The sequence below is a fragment of the Parambassis ranga genome, chromosome 15 (assembly GCF_900634625.1).
Source record: "Parambassis ranga chromosome 15, fParRan2.1, whole genome shotgun sequence".
In the NCBI taxonomy this organism is placed as follows: Eukaryota; Metazoa; Chordata; class Actinopteri; family Ambassidae; genus Parambassis; species Parambassis ranga.
In genome coordinates, this window is record NC_041035.1 from 14280666 (window position 1) to 14299906 (window position 19241).

General features: G+C 42.2%; 1 protein-coding gene across 2 annotated transcripts; it reads left to right on the forward strand.

Annotated features, from left to right (window-relative positions):
- The first annotated feature begins 1220 nt into the window (after positions 1-1220).
- On the forward strand, positions 1221-17533 carry efemp1 (EGF containing fibulin extracellular matrix protein 1). Of its 2 annotated transcripts, XM_028422953.1 has the most exons (12): positions 1221-1238; positions 1332-1436; positions 2016-2120; positions 2206-2251; positions 2345-2626; positions 12622-12744; positions 12858-12977; positions 14075-14194; positions 14281-14400; positions 15211-15337; positions 15419-15611; positions 15779-17533. In XM_028422953.1, exons 3-12 carry the CDS (start codon positions 2040-2042, stop codon positions 15938-15940), a joined length of 1374 nt encoding a protein of 457 aa, XP_028278754.1. In that variant the 5' UTR covers positions 1221-1238; positions 1332-1436; positions 2016-2039; the 3' UTR covers positions 15941-17533. The 2 variants fall into 2 exon arrangements, with proteins under 2 accessions (XP_028278754.1, XP_028278752.1); XM_028422951.1 differs by lacking the exon at positions 1221-1238 and having other exon boundaries at positions 1254-1436.
- Positions 17534-19241: the final 1708 nt, after the last annotated feature.

The following is a 19241-nucleotide window of genomic DNA, read 5'->3' on the forward strand; positions in this document are numbered from 1 at the left end:
CATAAGTCACCAGTGTGGGCTAGGGGATAAGCTAATAATCACAGAAATGTTAAGAAATTCAGCATGTGAAGTAGTGTCTGCTTTGATGTTCATGTGGAGATTTTCCTCACACCTGGAAACCCATCCACCACAACAGTCCCAGTGGTTCCAGAGAGGAGATGAATTTAATCCGTATAAACAGTTTAAAGGTGTCTTTGATTAATCAACTGCTTTATCTGAGTGTCTCTGCCTTTTGATGTGCTGAACAGTGTGCCAAGTTAAATAAACTTCTGGTGAAGTGTAAAGTGTTTTGCAGTTATTTGGGGGGGTCATCCATGTTTGTTGCTATGGCATATTCTGTCTTCATTATAAAAGGACTTTAATATTATCCCTGTTAAGACCTTGGCTCCAAACTTTAGAGCTCTACTGCTTTTAACCTTATTAAAAGTTCAACACACACATAAAAGATTAAACACAAGAAAACACGGGGATATCTCACTATGCAGTGTCTCTTGTTGTCCTCCACACCCTCTGAGAAGGGGTCAGAAGGTCAGCATTAAACTAGGTGTTGCCAGGTTCACTCATATCAACAAGCTGCTGGCACACACAGGCATACACACACAATGACTTGCTGTCTTTTCACCCCCTGAGAAATCCAGGACGCTGTGCCAAGTCCAGCAGATGTTCCTGAAGCACAGGCATCTTGTAAACACCATGAAATGTATTGGAGGCTAATGTAGTGGTCGCTGACAGTGCTCTTCAACACAAGATTTGATTTTACCACCTGCTGCTAACACATATTGGACATGTACACAGGCTCTAAAGTCTCACAAGATGACAGGGTTTGCATAAGACAACCACAGGATGGAGGCTCATGCAAAATGTGATGGGACGTGACCGTAAATTTTCCCCATAGAAAATGGCTGAAATGAGGGTAGAGTGGTTGCAAACTGCTTATGAGTTTGTTTTTAATGTTTCATCTACAGCATGTGATCCTAAAACAAAAATACTCTGGTACTTCTTAGACTGATGAGTATTCTTCTCATGAATTTACAGGCACGCAAATAGTATCAGTTTAAAGCAATAATAATAATAATAGTACTAACAAATGATGTGCAGATATTTTTCCTGACATTACTTTTTCTCCTCCCTGTTCGTCAGTCTATAGAGGGAGCCACTGTAAGCTGCTGCTCGCTCACTGTACCCCGGTGAGAGAAAGCCCCGGAGCTCAACCTGCCCGGTACACACCGCCCCCCTAAGTATGTCATACTGTACTAACCGCATGTTCATCTCAAGTGCTGCTTGCACTCCTTCAAACATCTAACATCCACTGCACCCTTTGCACCATAAAGACCAGTTTGTTGCGCGCACATTCGGATTTGCAACAACAACGCAGACAGCCGGGGAGCTTTAACTTCAGCACGCCAGCACAGTTGGATATCAGCAGGTACTTGCAGGTACGTCTCCAGGGCGCCGTGGGATGACAAAGCAAATGCATAAAGTATTTCTCTTAAATAACAATGAAACTGATGCAACGACGAGCCGTGCGTGTGGAAACCAGTCAGTGGCACTTGTTTCAGCCGTCCTTCGCTTGTTTTTGGGAGTTGTTCACTAACAAGTGTCAGTAATATGACACAAGGCTGTGATACAGCATAACGTGTGATAAGGCAGATGTTTCGGGTTTGTTATGCTGATAACATTTTAATCAACATTGAAGTCTATACGGCTGATTAACTCGTTAATTTTCTTGACAATTGACTGACACACGAGGACATGTTTACGCACGATCTTTACGCGTATTACGCACTAATCCTTTTGGAGAAAAACAGCAGAAAAACACTTCACCTAGTTGAAGTCGCAGATTTACCTGGAGCCGTGCCAACGTAAACATCACGCCAGCAGTGGGAGATGTTGGGACTCGTTAAGCAATGCCATCAATGATGTAATAACTGGTATTAAAACTTGTAGGTTTGTCAAGCTGAAAAAAAAAGATCATTCATGCTCGATCCATTTGGACTCTCTGCAACTCGTTACAGTGCTTCTCCCGAGCTTTGGTCGTCATGCTGGGGATCTGCGTTTGTCTGTGTGCGGTTTTCACACACGTTCTTTCTCAGGAGGCTGAAGAGCCCATCTCCTACACAGTGAGTGAGATTTTGTGCGCGTGTTCGATTATTTCTTTGAATCCATCGCATGTTTTTAATGCGTGTTACTGTATGACATTCACAGTGCACTGAGGGATATGAGTATGACAGAGTCAGAGAGCAGTGCAGAGGTGAGAAACTGCCTTTTCCACAGTTGAGTTCAATTCTGTCTTTATTTCTCATCTGGGTACATATATGATGATTCTTTGCTTTTTCTCTGTCAGATATTGATGAATGTGCCTTGTTAAGTGATGCTTGCAAAGGAGGGATGCAGTGTATCAACCACTTTGGTGGGTACCTCTGCCTCCCCAAGAGTGCTGTCATCTATATCAGTAAGGAGGGCGAACAGGTGTCTCTGCCAGAAACGGTCCCTCCTGTACCTGCTGTTCCACCAAGCCAGCCTCAGCCTCCTCGGGTGTTTCAAGGCGTGCAGAGGGGCTCTCAGGCCGGCCGGACAACTCGTTGCACAACTGGATTCACTGCAGATGAACAGAACCTCTGCAGAGGTAAGCTCAACCAATCATATACTTTTCACCTCAAAACCCAGTGGTGTACACAAGTGGCTATCTCAGGATAATTGTTGATAAGCTCCTCAACAGAGAGGTTTGACTTCTGTCAGCAGAAGGGATGGTTGCCACATTCCCCTCACGAAAAAGCATTTTTTAATCTTCCAGAATATTAAATGTCTTTGGCCTTTGTGAGACAGATTACACCCTGAAAATGTGGTTGCAATTTGAGCCCGGCAGCACACTGGCAGGATTGCTGGCAGAAGTGTTTTTATCTCCTGAATATCAGTAGTAACATATGCTTTTGTTGCACTTGGTATTGCTGCCTAGAGAAACATGTCTTTTTGCAGAGCTCTGTAGGTATTTGATAATTACTTGCTAACGACTTTAGAGCCTCAATAAGCAGTGCTCCAAAGGTGAACTATTCATCTGTTTGACAGTCATCAACAGCTAAACTATGCGTAGCTGCCAGATGTGTTGCAAGCTTCTCGGTTTTCCTCACTGTGATGTCATGTGTTCTAAACTCTTTGGTAGCTTGCAGCGTGATGTTTTTGGCCAGGTTTCAGCTTCTTCCTGAAATTCTTCTTGTTCGGAGTATTGGAAGTCCTTGGTTTCAGGCAGAAGCAAGCGGATTTTGTAAGATTGTGGCACGCTCTGTGATCACCTTTACACCTACAGTAGATGTAGATGGGCCGTGACTGGGTTGTGATTTAGGTAGCTGTGCAAGACTGAGTGTGTGCGATCCTGTGCTTGAAAGAGTCTCTTTGATCTTTTCACATGGGGAGTGGTTTCCACGCACGCACACACACACACACACACACACACACACACACATATTGCTCCTTTGTACCTCACATCCATCTGACAGAGAGAACCTGATCTAATTTGTAATCTCACACTGTACCTTTAGGCTGCCATCTGTCTTGTTCTGTGAGTTCTGGTGAGGTGACTTCATAAATGTAATGTAAGTCATAGTGCATTACACTGCAGTACATGTGTTGAGCAGTTAAAAACTCCTCTTGCCAATAGGCAGTGAATGTGGCTGTGTGATGAGGGTTTGCGGTCGCAGAGCGCCAGTGAAAGTAACAAATGTGATTTTACACCTGGGGCAAAGATATGTGTGAGGTGCTTTATGTGTTTCTCTGAATTGGACTCCAATTAGGTTTTATTGGAGTGTAAAACATGGCAGTGTATCAGTTAAAGTAACCACATAAGCGAGCTGGCATGGGTATAATACGTATTCACTGGTGTGCCGTTTCAGTGCATGGGCTAAACAAAAGATAGGCTGTTGCTGTCAGTGTTACCACTTTGAAATGACTGCAGTTTAAACTGGAAGGCGTCTCTTGCCGCTATGTGGGCGTATATTTCTGCTGGTAGAGTGATATAATCTTTGTTTACATCAGACTCTGGTTTCTCTGTCATTACCTTTAACTCGCTACAATGAGCCAATTGTTCTTGGACACAGAATTGTCTTATTTTTTTTAATACTGCAGTGGCTGTTCTGCAGAGCTACGTATCTTGCTAGCGAAGGAATTCCCATTAACGTTCAATGGGGAAACCTCAATGTATCAAATAGCGCTTACATCAGGCTCCTTCCCTGCTAACTCACCACTCTGTGGAGGAAACCTAGAGTGCAGAGTCAGGTAGGGCAAAGGGGAAGATGAAAGGCTGACACTGACTAAATAACCACAGAAGTGCCGGAGCACTGACCAAGCCAGGCTGTACCAACGTCATGGGTAGTGCAGCTGCAGAGTTGTTTTGGTGACTTACTGCTGAGTGTGTGGCGAAGAGTAGAGAGATCAGCTAAATGTGCTGCAAGAGGGGAAGCCAGTTTTCCACAGAACCAGTTAAATTTTGATTAAAAAAAACCCTTTTTTTAAAAAAAGGTGCCTTTCTTTAAAGGGGATAGATATTATATCTGTCCGATGCTTTTAATTTTTTAGCCTAACATTCTATCATTTTCACAGCTTATTAATGTTAGATATTTTGTTAGCAGAGCCTAACATTATTCGTTTCTGAATTGCCATGTTATGCTGATACAGAAAATAACAATTCAGACTTTTATATTAAAAACACGAAATGACAAACACAAAATATAATCAGTGCAGCTTTAATATCTGTACACATGTGAATAACTACTTGCAAAGAGGCAATAAAATCCTTTGCCTCTGAGTGTGAACGGGAGCTGTGTGTGTGTTGTTGTTGTAGTGACACACGGAGAAGTTGGCGCCTTACTGCAGCCGCACAGCAAAACTATGAACCATCACTATGTGTGACAGCTTAATGATGCCTCACATTTCCATGACCCCCACCCAGCCTCCAAACATACACATACATACTTACTGTGATGCCTACAAGTGGTTTGTTGTAGTCTTGTGTATGCATATTAACCCTTAATTCCAGCAGAGGTGAGATCATTTCCTCTAAGAAATGAAGGTTGTTCATCAAAAGCAGCTGAATCTAACGTGACGAAAAGTGGAAAGCACTTGTTTTATGCCTTTAATTTACAGTTAAATGCTTTTTGAGAGCACGCCCTCATGATTTTGAAATGCTAACTGAGTGTTGAGTTTGCACACTTTAGCTGCAGCCTATTTATTTTTCATCTCTAAATTAGATGCTCATGCGCTACAGTATGGGACATGAAAGGACATGCCAGCCCTGTTTACCTGTCTGGTTTCCTGAGGTCATGTAGGCCACATTACCACCTACATGCCTGACTAATTTCAGCTATGTCTGGACGCTCTTCACCTGCAGTGGGTGGAAATCTTTCCTAAATATGTTCTATTAAGGCCGTTAAGCCCTGTGTGACAGAGAAGTTGTGTACTTTTCCGAACAAGGCCCAAGCGCATGCAATAACATTTTTCCGCACAGATGCAATGCACTTGGGAGGAATATCTCTGGAATGTCAGTGGTGGTTGTTTTTTCCGTTTGCTCCCATCTTTTGTGATGGTAGGAATTACTCACCACCTTGACAGATAAGCATCGGATCGATCTGTGAGGAGCAGGAATGCACAGAGCAGAACAAGCAGAGGGAGCCCAAAAGGACAACATGACACTGCCAGCAGGCTTCACAATCTGACCTTTACAGTTAATACTTTACAGCTCCACTTGTTGTTGTCTCATTTTGACATTTGCATTAGAGGGAACAAGCCCCAGCCACGAGTGTTTTGCCAATTCACAGATATGAGGATACACAGAGAGGGCTTTACAGTTTTTCAGGAAATTCCTTCAGATGTTATCTTGTTAGTGTTTGTTTGGCCCAAGCTTCCATCAGAGATAAACAGCACTGATATGGAAAATGTTGTTGGACAAGGAGATGAATATGATACATTCAGTGAAAACATTATGCAGCAATTTTGTTGCTCAGCAGCAGGAACGAGGCTCAATCACAAAGCATTTGTTTAATGAAAACTGACCCACTTTGTTTTAACAAAAGGACACCTGAGGCACACCTTTGTCCTTCTTGAACCCATGTATTACCAGATAAGCTCCTGTCTTCCACCTGTTCTCACACCGATTATTTGCTCTGTCATGTGTCACCGCATCTTCATAATGATGCCCTGTGATTTTGCCATCAAGAACGTTGCACCTGTTGCGCTGCAGCTTCAGCTGTAACAACTACTGCTGCGTCTTTCAGCCTTTGTATTGTGATTGTAGGTTATGATCCTGCAGAACAGTTGGATTAATTTTTTAATTAATAGATATTTTAATGAATATCATTCCCAGATTCAGATCAGTAGCGATCTGTGGCAAACATCCAGTGTTTGACATGTTTTAAAGTCAGTACTGATGACTCATTTCTGGCTGTCAGAAGTCTCTTTCCATTTGTAAACTTTGCTAGAAATCTTTGCAATGCAGCTCTTTAGCTGCCGATAAACATGGTTCAAATTCTTTAATGCTCTTTTAATTACTGATCATAGTATTTTTGTGAAAACCTCAATTAAAAAAAAACCTTAGCAGGCACAATTGATACAACAATGTCAATCCAAAACATGATACAGTCTAAAAATAAATTTTGTAGAATGACAGCCATGCTGCATGTGTAAACAATGGGGACAGTATATCATCAGTCTCCTTATACTGGCAGAGATGACTCCTCCAGTCTAATCAAACCATCGTGCAGGCAGCGGTTTTGGGCCTGTGCAGTGTTGCTGTTATTGCGTGTGGTTTGCTACTGGCTCCTTGCTGTCATCACATCAACAATGGCAGAGAGCAGCATGGCCATGTCTCCTCGACGTAAGTGTTTAATGTTGTTGTTATTATTCTCGCGGAGGTCGGTGCCTGTCCAACGGCCAGCTGCTTCCTCCTGATGTGCTTGCATGTGTTAATTTTTCCGTTTACCTCATGATGGAATGAGACATGGGGCTGCTATAAATCAGTATTTTGCATTCAGCTGGGTGACACTCACGTGCGGCTGTTTCTCACACTTTATTTTGAACATATTTTCAGTTCTCCTTGTCACAAATTGAGACAACAACCTGCTTACTGGCATGTCAGGTGGGCAGAGACTGCTCTTCTTCCCCCCCTGAATAGAGGGAGAGTTGCTCAGCACTAGCAACAGGAAGGATTATTATCAGCCGGGAATGTGGTTGGCATGCTGGGCGGATTTTCAAGAACGTCAAGACTCTGCCCGACCTTTAGAAGAGTGTGGAACAAACTCACAAATCAGTTAGTAAGTGTCAGCATGACTGAAACTCCTGTTCCTCCTGAACAATGAGAGCGATGAGAAGGAGAATCTTGGGAGTGGTGTGAATAGCCGGAGCATGGAAATATTTCATGCCCTAATACGGATGGAAATACACGCAATATAAGTGTCATGAATTCTTTGATTTCTTATCTGCTTTGTGTTTGGACTTGCTTTGAAGGGGAAACACTCCCATTTGTCCCGAGGTTGTATTCAGGCCAGCAATAGCTGCACTTCACACTGCAATGCAGAGAGAGTTATTAACAAATGAAACAATGTGCAGTGCAGCAAGGGGTGATGTTAAGGTGTTTGAGGTTAAGCAAAATCCAGCGCTTGGGGGATGGTGTTAGACATGCTGATAAATTTGACATTGTGAAATTTTATGGACTATTAACATCACACTTCTTGCCCCCTGCTTTCCCAAAGATTGAATTAACCAAAAATCAGAGGGAAACTGAGACGCTGTCCAACAGCAGGATGGCTCCAACTGTTCTCTGGAACAGCTCCTGCTTTCCATTGCAGTGGTTCAGTGAAAACAAGACTAAATGCTGAAAAGTGATAATTATAACAAGCCCTATCATGTCAGTATACTCCAAATCTGGAGCAAATAACACATTGTTCTCAGTCCAACCCAGTAACAAATTTTAGTCTACATTCGTTTTTATGCTAAAGTTAGCGCATATATGTGCAGGCAATTTACTCCATTCTTGTTGAAACTTGGAAAACCTAAACAAACTGAGAGATGAACTTTCTCTTTTTCTGAAGAGCGGTTTTGAAGCTCAGTGGAAGGCACCAGATGTTGTTATTGTGTCATTGTGGCAGTGCTGGATCTGGTTTAACGGCCTCATTTTTTTTTGTACCAGGCTGTAAATGTGATTATTTATTCTATAAAATATTAACCTTTTTTGTGGAGTCAGCCTCAAGTGGCCATTTGAGGAACTGCAGTTTTCTACATAGACCTAGATGTTGCCCATTTGTCAATTGCTTCCAGTTGTAGCTGGAGCCACAAATTGTGACCACTGTTGACCACAGAGTAAATGCTGATTGTACATTTTCTCACTGCAGACAAAAGCCAGTTGTTAGTGGGATTTTGTTCAGTCTAAAAGGGCTGTACATACACACCAGTGCATCAATCCACCCTGTAAAACATAAGCAGCTCTGCAAAAAGGCCATTTAATGAGCACCTCAAAACGGACCTCTGATATACACACTCACACACACACACACACACATTATTTGAGCTGGTGCCATCTCTGTTACTCCCCCAGTTCCCACAAGGCATTTAGAATTAATCTCCCTGAAAAGCAAGGAGTTTTAAGCTCTGACATCACATAAGCACACACGGCCGTAAATCTAACATCAAATCTTTAAAAGGCCTTTTTTTTTGTTTAAAAAAAAATCCTCCACCCTTTTCTCATTCTTTCCTTCCACATCTTCCACTCTTTTGCTGGACAGTCTTATCTCTCCCTGTGATGTTACAGCAGGCGCTTTCTTGGAAGAAACTTGTAAGTATGTTAAATAAATTCAGAAAAAAAAATGAATCTGACCTCAGAGAACAGAGTCACTTCTCTCCACACGCAACACATCATCACATTTGATGGCTTTCTGCAGTTTTCCTGTGTAAACTACATGGACTGTACAGCACGTGGCAAACTGTGGAGACATTATGAGACCTCAGAGCCAACCAGTGTGGGATACTCTCTCACCACACCCTCACCCACGCCTACACACACACACACACATATGTATACAAACTTTGCATTGGCAGCTACTTAAAGGTTTAGTGACAAAGTAGCAGTCACCACAAGATATTCCTGTGAATGAACATTTGGATCGCTTTCAGCACATATGCTTTTATTTAGAGCTTTTCTTTGAGGAGGGAAGATGACTCTGACTTTTCCGCACACAGAAATTCACAGGAACAGCACTGTTCACTATTAAACACAATTTCCCCATTGTGGGACATGTAAAGGTTTTCTTGATCTTACTTAATCTTAAACTATTTACAGTTAGTCATGTGCTGTTCATGATTTCCACACCTGACTTACGAAGGTGTTGGAACATGATCTAGATGGAGTTGGATTATCTTCCCTGCAGTAGCGACACCTTGTTTAAGGATTCACTTTGTCCATCAGGTAGCCAAAACCCCTCAGCCCAACAGTGGCATAAATGTTGTTGGACATATGCCATACACTGTGAGTTGCACTAAAATTATTCCAGATGCAATGATGTAATTGTTGCTGGCAACAAACTGAAAACAAACGCTGCTATCAGGAGTAGCCATCAAGTCTCAAGGCAATATGTGACCCAGCTCTGCCTCCGATTCTGTCCTAAAGTCAGACTGAACAAAGTTAACTGCATGTTAAGCTGCTACCAACTCTATCGAAAAACATAAACACTTCCAAAAGCCACATTAACAGCGTGAAATGTTATCATACATTACTTTGTAGTGATCTCAGATTTTATAATACATGACACTGTCAGATTAGGCAAGTCATCTGTGTGAGAGAAGCATCCACATAAATGCCAAGGTTGCCCTGAGCATCAACTTGCTCTCCTTCTTCCCATGGTGCACCTCGTTGCCACCTTTCTTTTCCCAAGATGTCAGACCCTGATCATTCCAAAGTCCCGCTCTACTGTTGTAGATGTATGCAGCAGTGGATGGGAGTCTACACAGCTCCACCCATACAAAAATGTTCCTGCTTTAGACACATAACTTCAAGAACTGGATGTTCATTGCATAATCCATCCCACCCGTTTAGCTATCATGATTTACATGTGTGTATGTGTGACTGAAGAAGTGGCAAAGCTGCCAAATTTAGGTCAGTAATGCATTTCATTTTCATCACAGCTTTCTTGTCTGTTATCACTATGATGGTATCAAGGGATGCTATTTCCTCTGGAATCAGGAGTCTCAGCCTTGTGTTGTCTGATTCTACCATGGTGCCAGAAGGCAGGGCATTTCCAGTCCAAATGAATCACCAAATACCTCCAGTAAGCAGGCGTGGTGATGAGTCACAGAGACTTGATCCTGGCTTCTGTATGTTGTCTCCTGTCTAAGTAAATGTTGACATTCATTCAAACATGTTGTTATTATGATGTTATTCTTCTTAGCTTTGCTAGTTTGTGTAGGTACTTATCAAAGCTAAACTGACATATGTGATTTTTTTTTTACTTTAGACATGCAAACGTGAGACCCACATATGCTGCTACACATCTCCCCAGACAGATCTCAAAAATCAGACAGAACTCAAAAAGGAAATCATTCACATCAGCACTTAATGTCAATAATCAACAGACTAAACATGGATTCTGCACCACCAGTGAAATGTAATGCACCTGGACTCCATAAACAGCAGTGTCCTGAAGCCTTCGAGCTGCTGCAGAATCCCAAATTGTGATACCAGTGGAATCCAAGCATTCTGTTTCCCACTGACACTTGGTGCTGTTTGCAGATGCACTTTCCCAGATGCCTTTCAAGCCACATCAGAACCCGGATTTTCCAGAACAGCGCCGCTTTTATCTTTGTCCTCTCCTAAGCGGGTCAGTGAGCAACAAGCCTTGTCTGTGCATTCCTCCCTTTATGCAATTTGCACCTGTTGTCTCTGAGGTGCACCTTCAGATAAGCCGTGCTTTTGTCCCTTATATACTGAGTTCATCCTATCACTGTGCCCCCATAGAGCTGAGCACATTTCAGCCCTCTTCCCTTTCCTTCCTTTAAGCAGTGAAGACAATTTACCTTCTGTCTACTTTTCTTTTTTTTAGGCCAGTTTCTCACCGGCACTGGTCCCACTCAAAGGTAGAGGCTGTGGGACTGGAATATAGGGCACTCAGGGAGGGGTATGATCCTTTCCAAGAGACCACATTACAAACATTTCCAGAGAAATATCAGTTCAAGATATCTGTGCAGCAGCAAGTTGGACTGCACTTCTTTGATTTATTAATTTTGACTTTAGTGCATTCTCCATGAATATATCATGTGTGTAAGTCTTTGTCTCAGGTGCAGGAGGAGCGCAAATATAGGTTTTCCAGTCAGGTTTCCTATGACTATTGTTTGGCTGCACACGTGCCAAATAACAATGCAGTAATAGTACCCTCTCCGTTCCTGTGTGTGTGGTATTGAGGATAACTGTCTGTCATGCTGTTAAACTGATGCCCAGTGGCTGTCTGCATATGATGGGTTGTGTCAGACAGACCACCCAAGAGGACTGCTGGTGGGCCTCAGGGATGAGAGTATACACTATTGGCATATCGTGTGCATGTGTGTGGGTTATAGTTAGAAAAGCCTTTTCGAAGAAGCTCTGGCTCAGAAGAAACCAAAATTGGGAATGTGTTTTTAGGCTCAACATTAAACATAGAATCTTTTCACTGATGTGTCATAATTTGGAGCTTTAGCCTACAGTCAACACAAAGTCTTCGCTCCATCATCTCAACACCGAGCGCTGATTGTACGTTCGGTCATTCTGTTAGATTCTAAAAGCCACATTTTCTTTTTTTGAAAGTACAGTTTGTACAGCACTAGGATCCTGTTTGGTGCTACTTTGTTTTTTTAGCCTTAAAGGATCCATATGTAAGAATGTGACTGTAAAATTACGTTATCTGCTAATGGTTTTACATGAAAAAATGTACAGAGGAAGTGGATTTCGCTTGCTTCAGGGTATTGTGCCTTTGCACATTGCAATGTTACTTTATGCCTGCATTTCCCTTCATGGCCACAGGTGTCACTACAACAAGTTTAGGATCTTTAAAAGTTTTAAATGTTTTTTTTTTTAAAACTAACAACCTTACAAATGAGCCTTTATGTTTCTAACATTCACATCAAACTGTTGTTGATTATGCTATATAACATTACTTATGGGTGGACAGGTAAAAAGTGAATGTGTCTGGATCTGTTTGCTTTTGGCTTGATGGATGTCTGTTGAGAAAACGAGGTGTTGTGGTAGAGAGCACATGACTTATCAGTAGTGCTGTTTCTCCCTCTCTTTCATATATACACACACACACACAAACGTCCCCCTTCAGAAGGCTGTCCTGTTAGTAGAAGATAGGATCTGTTTTTCCCTTAACCCGGAGCTGCTGAATAAAAGCCCTTATTTAATCGCCGGTTCTCTGTGTGAACATGTGTGTGTGGGTTTATGCCCATGTGTGTGATGTGATGGTGTCAGCGATCACAGATTTTACTGTCTGTGGAAAACAGGTCACACATCACAGAGCACATACATTGCATTGCTTTGTCTACCACATGTTCTTGCAAACAGTAGGCATTAACTTTGTGCAGCTTCCTGAGTGTCTGTGTGTGTGTTTATTGCAGACATAGACGAATGTGCAACAGGCAGACACACTTGTGGACCAGAACAGACGTGCTACAACACCAGAGGCTCCTACACATGCCAGTGTCCTCCAGGCTACCAGAGAAATGGAGACCACTGTGTTGGTGAGTTACAGAACACACCCTGCTCCCATCACATGATTTAAAAAAAAGTTACTGTATTCATCTGTGTGCAGTGATTTTTTAGATAAACTCTACTTCCTCTTGTGCGCCTGCAGACAGAGACGAGTGTGCCCTGACCCACTACTGCATGCACAGATGTGTGAACACTCAGGGTTCTTACTACTGCGAGTGCAACGCAGGTCACAGGTTGGCCAGCAACAACCACAGCTGTGTGGGTAAGTCAATGAAAAGCCACGTGTGTTCATGTGAGAGTGTTTGCGCAACGTTAAATCATAAAACATTAAGCTTCAATGCTTTGTTACTGAGAAGCAGCATATTAGACTTTTTGTCCCAGCATTGGATTAATCTGCTCAGGCTTGCCAGGAGGATTTTCAGTAGATTTGGGCACCTGTTGTTACTTTGTGCTACTGAATGCTAATAAAACTTTGTTGCTTCTTAGCCTTAAATGTCTTTGACATATCTTCTTCATATTTTGTTATGTATATTTAATAAAATACATTACAAATAAAGACCTAATTAAAGTTACAATCATTTGCAAAGAGTCAACACTGTCTGTTTTCACCTTATTCATCCATTCTCAGGACTCCAATATCTTAAACTGCAGTAGCTCATGCTCACGATAGCTCCGAGGGGAAGCTCAGAGCTATCATAAGATTGACCGTGTAACCTGAAGCCAAACAGAAAATCTCCCTCTTTTTTTTTTTTTAGTCAAAGAGGGTTATTGAGTGTGTGATAGAGAGCTGTTTATCTCTGAGGCACATTTTAGAAATCCATCAAAACCCCATGACTAGCTCCCAGCTATGCTGAAACATGAGCGTGTGCAACTGCGCCTCATTCTGACCTGCAGTTTAAAAGCCAAAATACTGTTTCCCTATGGGAAATAGATGAGCCAACACGCTGTTCTTTTTTTAAAGTATGACTGCAATTTAGATCCTACTTACATGTTGGCCCTCATTCCAGCCTGTTATGAAAAAGATTTTATTCATCTTTTACAATGAAGAGACAAGCAACCAGATGATGAGATAAGTTTCAAACAGTGTCTTAACCACAGGGTTGTGGAATTGTTTACAATATGTACAGAAAAAAAAGGAATAAACGACGCAACAATTTGTTAAAAACACACACACACATACACTAGGTGGGCTTACATTCAGTGGAACACAACTCCTCTCCAGTCATGTGCTGGATGTTTATAACCTGAAGCACCAGATAAACTTTAATCAATCAGATTAATCGACTGCTGAAGACTGCTTCCATAACCGCATCCTAAATATAAGTAGAATTATTGTGATTGCACATGCTTTTGTTCCAGACGTGAATGAGTGTGACGTGGGGAGCCCTTGTCAGCATCACTGCTACAACCTGATTGGCTCCTTCCTCTGCCAGTGTGACCACGGCTTTGAAGTGGCAGAGGATATGGTCTCCTGTCTAGGTGGACACACACACACACACATAAAATATGTTTGCGCTGTCCTGTTTTACTCATTGCCTGAACTTGTGTATTTATTTTCTGTACAGATGTTGATGAATGCAGCCTGTCCAGCTACATGTGTCAGTACCAGTGTGTTAACAGCCCAGGAAGTTATTCCTGCGAGTGTCCACAAGGATATCAGCTCCAGGCGAACAGGTTGTGTCAAGGTACTGAAGTCCTCCCTCTCCCTCCTATAAATCTTTCATTTATTTATTTATCGCTCACCCTCCTCTCTGTTTTCACACACAACAAAGTTCCCAAGCAAGTCCTCTTCTCCCCCTCCCTCTTCCTCCTTCCAAACTCTTTGAAGATAACTCTTAGAAGACCTCGGTCTGTCCTGTTATCATCCACTATTCTACCTCTCATGCAGGACTGAAAGCCACTCACAACCACCACTGTCACGGAAAGAATGCAGAGGTTAGGCAAAGCAAACACAGCAACTTTGTGTTGCCATGCTAAGCCACCTCTGTGAATTTATATGCATGATGTTGGTTTCTTGAAGTGGATTTATTTGAAGCTCCGGCGCTCTCTCAAAGGCAGAGCTGTTATTTTTTCCTTTCCCCCTCAGTCAGGTGCAGGCTTTATAGGGGGAGCCATGAATCCAGCCTGTTGTGTCAGAGGGACGTTTTGGTGATGAATCCAGGTTGCTGTGCCAGAAATAGCCCTGTGGTTTGGGGCACATTTGATGGGTCTATTTTCATGGTGCTTCAGGGAATGAGCTGGAGTTAGGCCTACAGCATGTGGGGTTGCATCAGGGGCTTCCCTCGACTACAGATCTTCAAGCTTCCCTGTTGTGTTTCCTTGAATTACCACAGCAGCTGGAGGTGCTACAACCTTCCCAATCTGAACTTTGACTGTTCTTTCACTGCTCTGTTTCATGGATCATGTGGAGGTTATGTGTGTTTTGGCCTGGACATGGAGAATACTACAACTATTTTTGACTCTTCACTACTCTCTGTCACTGTGCCAATCACCAGACATAAACGAGTGTGAGACAGGGACCCATAACTGCCAAGATGATGAAATGTGCTGGAACTATTACGGAGGCTTCCGCTGCTATCCCAGAAACCCCTGTGAGGCGCCGTACACTCAAACCTCTGAAAAGTCAGTGTACATTATCACTTTCATTTCACTATCATCTCTGTGACTCTTTTACAAAAATTGATAACTGCTGTGTGTTTGCAGTCGCTGTATCTGTCGGTCTCAGGCCGAGTGTCAGGGTCTCCCACCATCTATCGTCTACAAATACATGAGCATCCAGGCTGACCGGACCGTTCCAGCAGACATCTTCCAGATTCAGGCCACCAACATCTATGCCAACACACACAACACCTTCAGGATTAAAGCTGGGAACGAGGGAGGAGAATTTTTCCTTCGGGTAAGCTGATGCTGTGCAATAAACCATTGACAGTGTTTGGGAGTAATATATATAATTAGGACAGGTAACAAAACCACAAAATGCACAGCAACACGTGATATTGCGTTTTAGTCAGATGCCCTGATAAGATTTCAAAAAAAACGTTTGACTGATTGTATGTTTTGCAGCGTTCCAGCAACGTGAGCGCCATGCTGGTGCTCACCAAGCCTCTGTCAGGCCCCAGGGAGTACATTGTGGACCTGGAGATGATCACTCACCATCTGACCATGAACTACCGCTCCAGCTCACTGCTGCGGCTCACCGTCATAGTGGGGCCCTACGCCTTCTGAGCAGCTTACTTTAAATCTGGTTCAGCAAACATAGCAGTGTAACACAGCCAACGCCTGTATCAGCATAACATAACTACAGTTTCATACAGTACATGCATACAACATATAACGTAGGCTGCAGCAGATTTACACAGTTTGCTTGCTCAAACTCAGACCGCCTCTTGTGACCACTGGGTATCTTTTTCTACCAAGGTGCTGATTAGTGTTTCCAGAAAGCAGTCAACTTCAAACATAGGACTTCATAAAACTTTTTTTTTTTTTTTAAAGCCAAGTCATTTTGCCTGAAGAAAAAACCTGCAGTATTTGAACTTGTAATGATTGTTTGCAATTTCCTGAAATTGAGATCAGAGCAGTGGCACTCAGAAAAAGAGGCCCAGTGGACACTCCTCCTAACTGTGATGAATTTTTGATGCAGCTGTACCTACATTTATCACTTTGTTCAGACCAGAACTGCTTATAATAACCTGTGTGCATCAAAAATGAGAGAAGAAATCAATAGAAAATGTACACGAGAAATATGCAGTATGAGCAGCTTTTGATACAAATAATTTACAGACCTTGTAAATCACAGCTTCTGTTGATAAATGTTTGGGGTTAGTACTGCTGCGCTGGGCTCTTTGTGCAAGTTTCTGTATAGTTTGCCTCATGAGTAATAATTTCCAGAGAAGTCCAGGAACGGTTCAAAAGTGTAAAGGGAGGGAATTAGCCTGTGAGCCGAGAGAGCACTAAAAAAGTTTGCATTACAACAGGCTTGATGCTCGTTGACTTTACTCACAGGAGTTAAGTCATGTACATACCTAGGTAACAAATCTGTGTGTGGATGTTTTTGTGAGTGTGAGTGAGCGTGTGACTGGCTTTTGTTTATGCATGCAAATGTAAGTGTGAACCACAGTGGGAGAGAGAAAAGGAAAGAGTGAGAAAGAGTTCTGCCCCCAGTGTGGTGGATGTGGTTGAACTGTTTATGCGTTTCTGTGATGCCATCCTAGCAGGAGCTTTTGAGATTCGTTTTTTTTTTTTGAACATGTACGGGAAATAACAGCTTTGGTGACACATCTTTGGCGAATTAACCTCGCATAGGTGCCACGGCGATTCTCTAAAGGAACAGCTGCACTTTCTAATGTCGGTCCCAATTAAAGAAGTCACCCTGGCACTGGAGCTGGCTTGCGTGATAAAGATAATTACAGGGTTAGCTGGTTCTTGTGTGACACATGGATTATTAAAGTGTTAGTACAATGCCACCAGACTTTTGGCAGAATTAGAAATCTTTCACTACCTGCTTTCCCTTTCATGACTCCACGTGTCTGCTTTGGCTTATTGCTGAAACACTGTAAACTGTTGACACACAGCACTGAAAACCACATTGAAAAATGAACATGTTGTCACCACTCTGTAAGTGTAGAAACCTTTTTTTGTGTGTGGTTTCATGCCATAGTGCCTTAGAGGTATAAAATCCAATCATTCATGCTGTCAACTTTCTTCAGTAAGATGCCTTAATGTTTTTTCTCCTCTATTTAAAATATATTTTTTCATATGTATCTTATATTGATTGTACTCTGAAGAGTTATATTGTTGAATAAAATATGATGTATAAAAGGGGGTTGGTCGTTCTGTTTATTTTTTTTTTTTTAACTTTGAGAAACGGTTTTAAAAAGAGTGACCATAAGATTCACTGCTCACCCTGTACGTGCACCAAAGTAAACAAGTTCTGACTTCAGATATATTCTAATGGAAAAAGCAGCGGTTGTATGAAATGCTCTGCTTGCTCTTCCCATACTTTAGGGAAAACGTGAAGATGATTTCATCTGAATTTAACAATGATAGATGCAGTGAACATGATGCCATAGCCATCATATCTATCTTATTTAAACAGTTCCAGAGGGGATACAGTAATATATAGTATGTTGAGTCAATGTGTGCTGAGGGACAAATGGGAAGCCTGCACACACACACGCACACACAAACGCACATCATATTTAGATGTTAAATTGGTTGGGAGTGGTTTTATGGTAAGTTGTTACTCAATCATTCTGCTGTCTAGAGCTTTAGTCAGAGCAGTGTTGGGATGTGTAAGATGATACATGATGTGTCATTGTTCCCCCTAACCCCATCTCTTGCTCCCCGCTTGCTGGAGCTGTGTTTTTGCTGTCCGTGCATGATTCAATCCCCGAGAGAAAACATGGCTCACCCACTTTTTCTGTGACTCAACCATGTGCTGAATCTCTTAAGAAGAGCAACATTTTCAGGTTCTCCTTCTTGATTAATATTCCACACCACTAAGTGGGAGGATAATTAACTTAATCTCCTTGCATATAACTAGACATTTCATTAATCACTGTTAGATTTATTGAACAGATCAAAGCCCAAGTCATTGGCAGGACATCACAGAGAAGGAAAGAAGTCATCAAAGTTCAGCAAGTTAAATGCTTCTTGTCCTCCCTCATCTCCTCTGTACGATATTCCAGTGATGCAGTGACGTCCTGTTTCTGAACTGTTAATACTGTTAAAACAGTAATGAATGTGGCTTTCTGCTAAGGCTGCAGATGGTTCTGTGCGATCATCAAGCTGAACGCCAATCTGGCATCCATCAATCTATCAATGGTTTGATAATTGTTTTCTTTAAGCGTTTTAATACTAAATAATCAACATTTTAAATGCCACAGCCTAAACGGTGTTGGTGAAGGTGTGCATACCTTCACAGCCATGTATTACTTTGTTAATGACAGTATCGCACCACTGCAAATGTCCTCAGTGGCTCATTAGATCTGAACATCTGAACACTGGGGAGAGTTGTACCATGAATCTACAGGTGACAAATGATGCTGTCAGGTCAGAACGGCACAATCACAAGAAAGTTTTTCACTTTCTGAGGCTATCAGGAAACAAAAGAAGATTTAACTCAAGTATTATTACCATTCTGGCATGTTAACATTGTATGTCTATCAACACATACTTATAGTATAGTTCCATGCTAACACACATACACGCACAAACAAATTCCACATCTAAAACAAGGCCAAAACTGCCTGGACATCCTCACAGGATGTCGATTGATCCGAGCCGCCTGTGGTTTGCTGCAAGGACATAACTCAAGAGTCTGGTCAGACAGACTTGAGTTGAAGATCGCATAAATCTCTTGAAAATCCAACAGCTTCAACTAGTCATTAGAATAAATGGTTTAGGAACACTGGATGTACGTCCAACGATTTGGATTCCCATCAAAGAAAACGTAATAATTAATCACTTCTCACAGGGAAATCCGTCACAATCACTATAGTGTGCAGTCACTTTCGGTTCTCTGAGA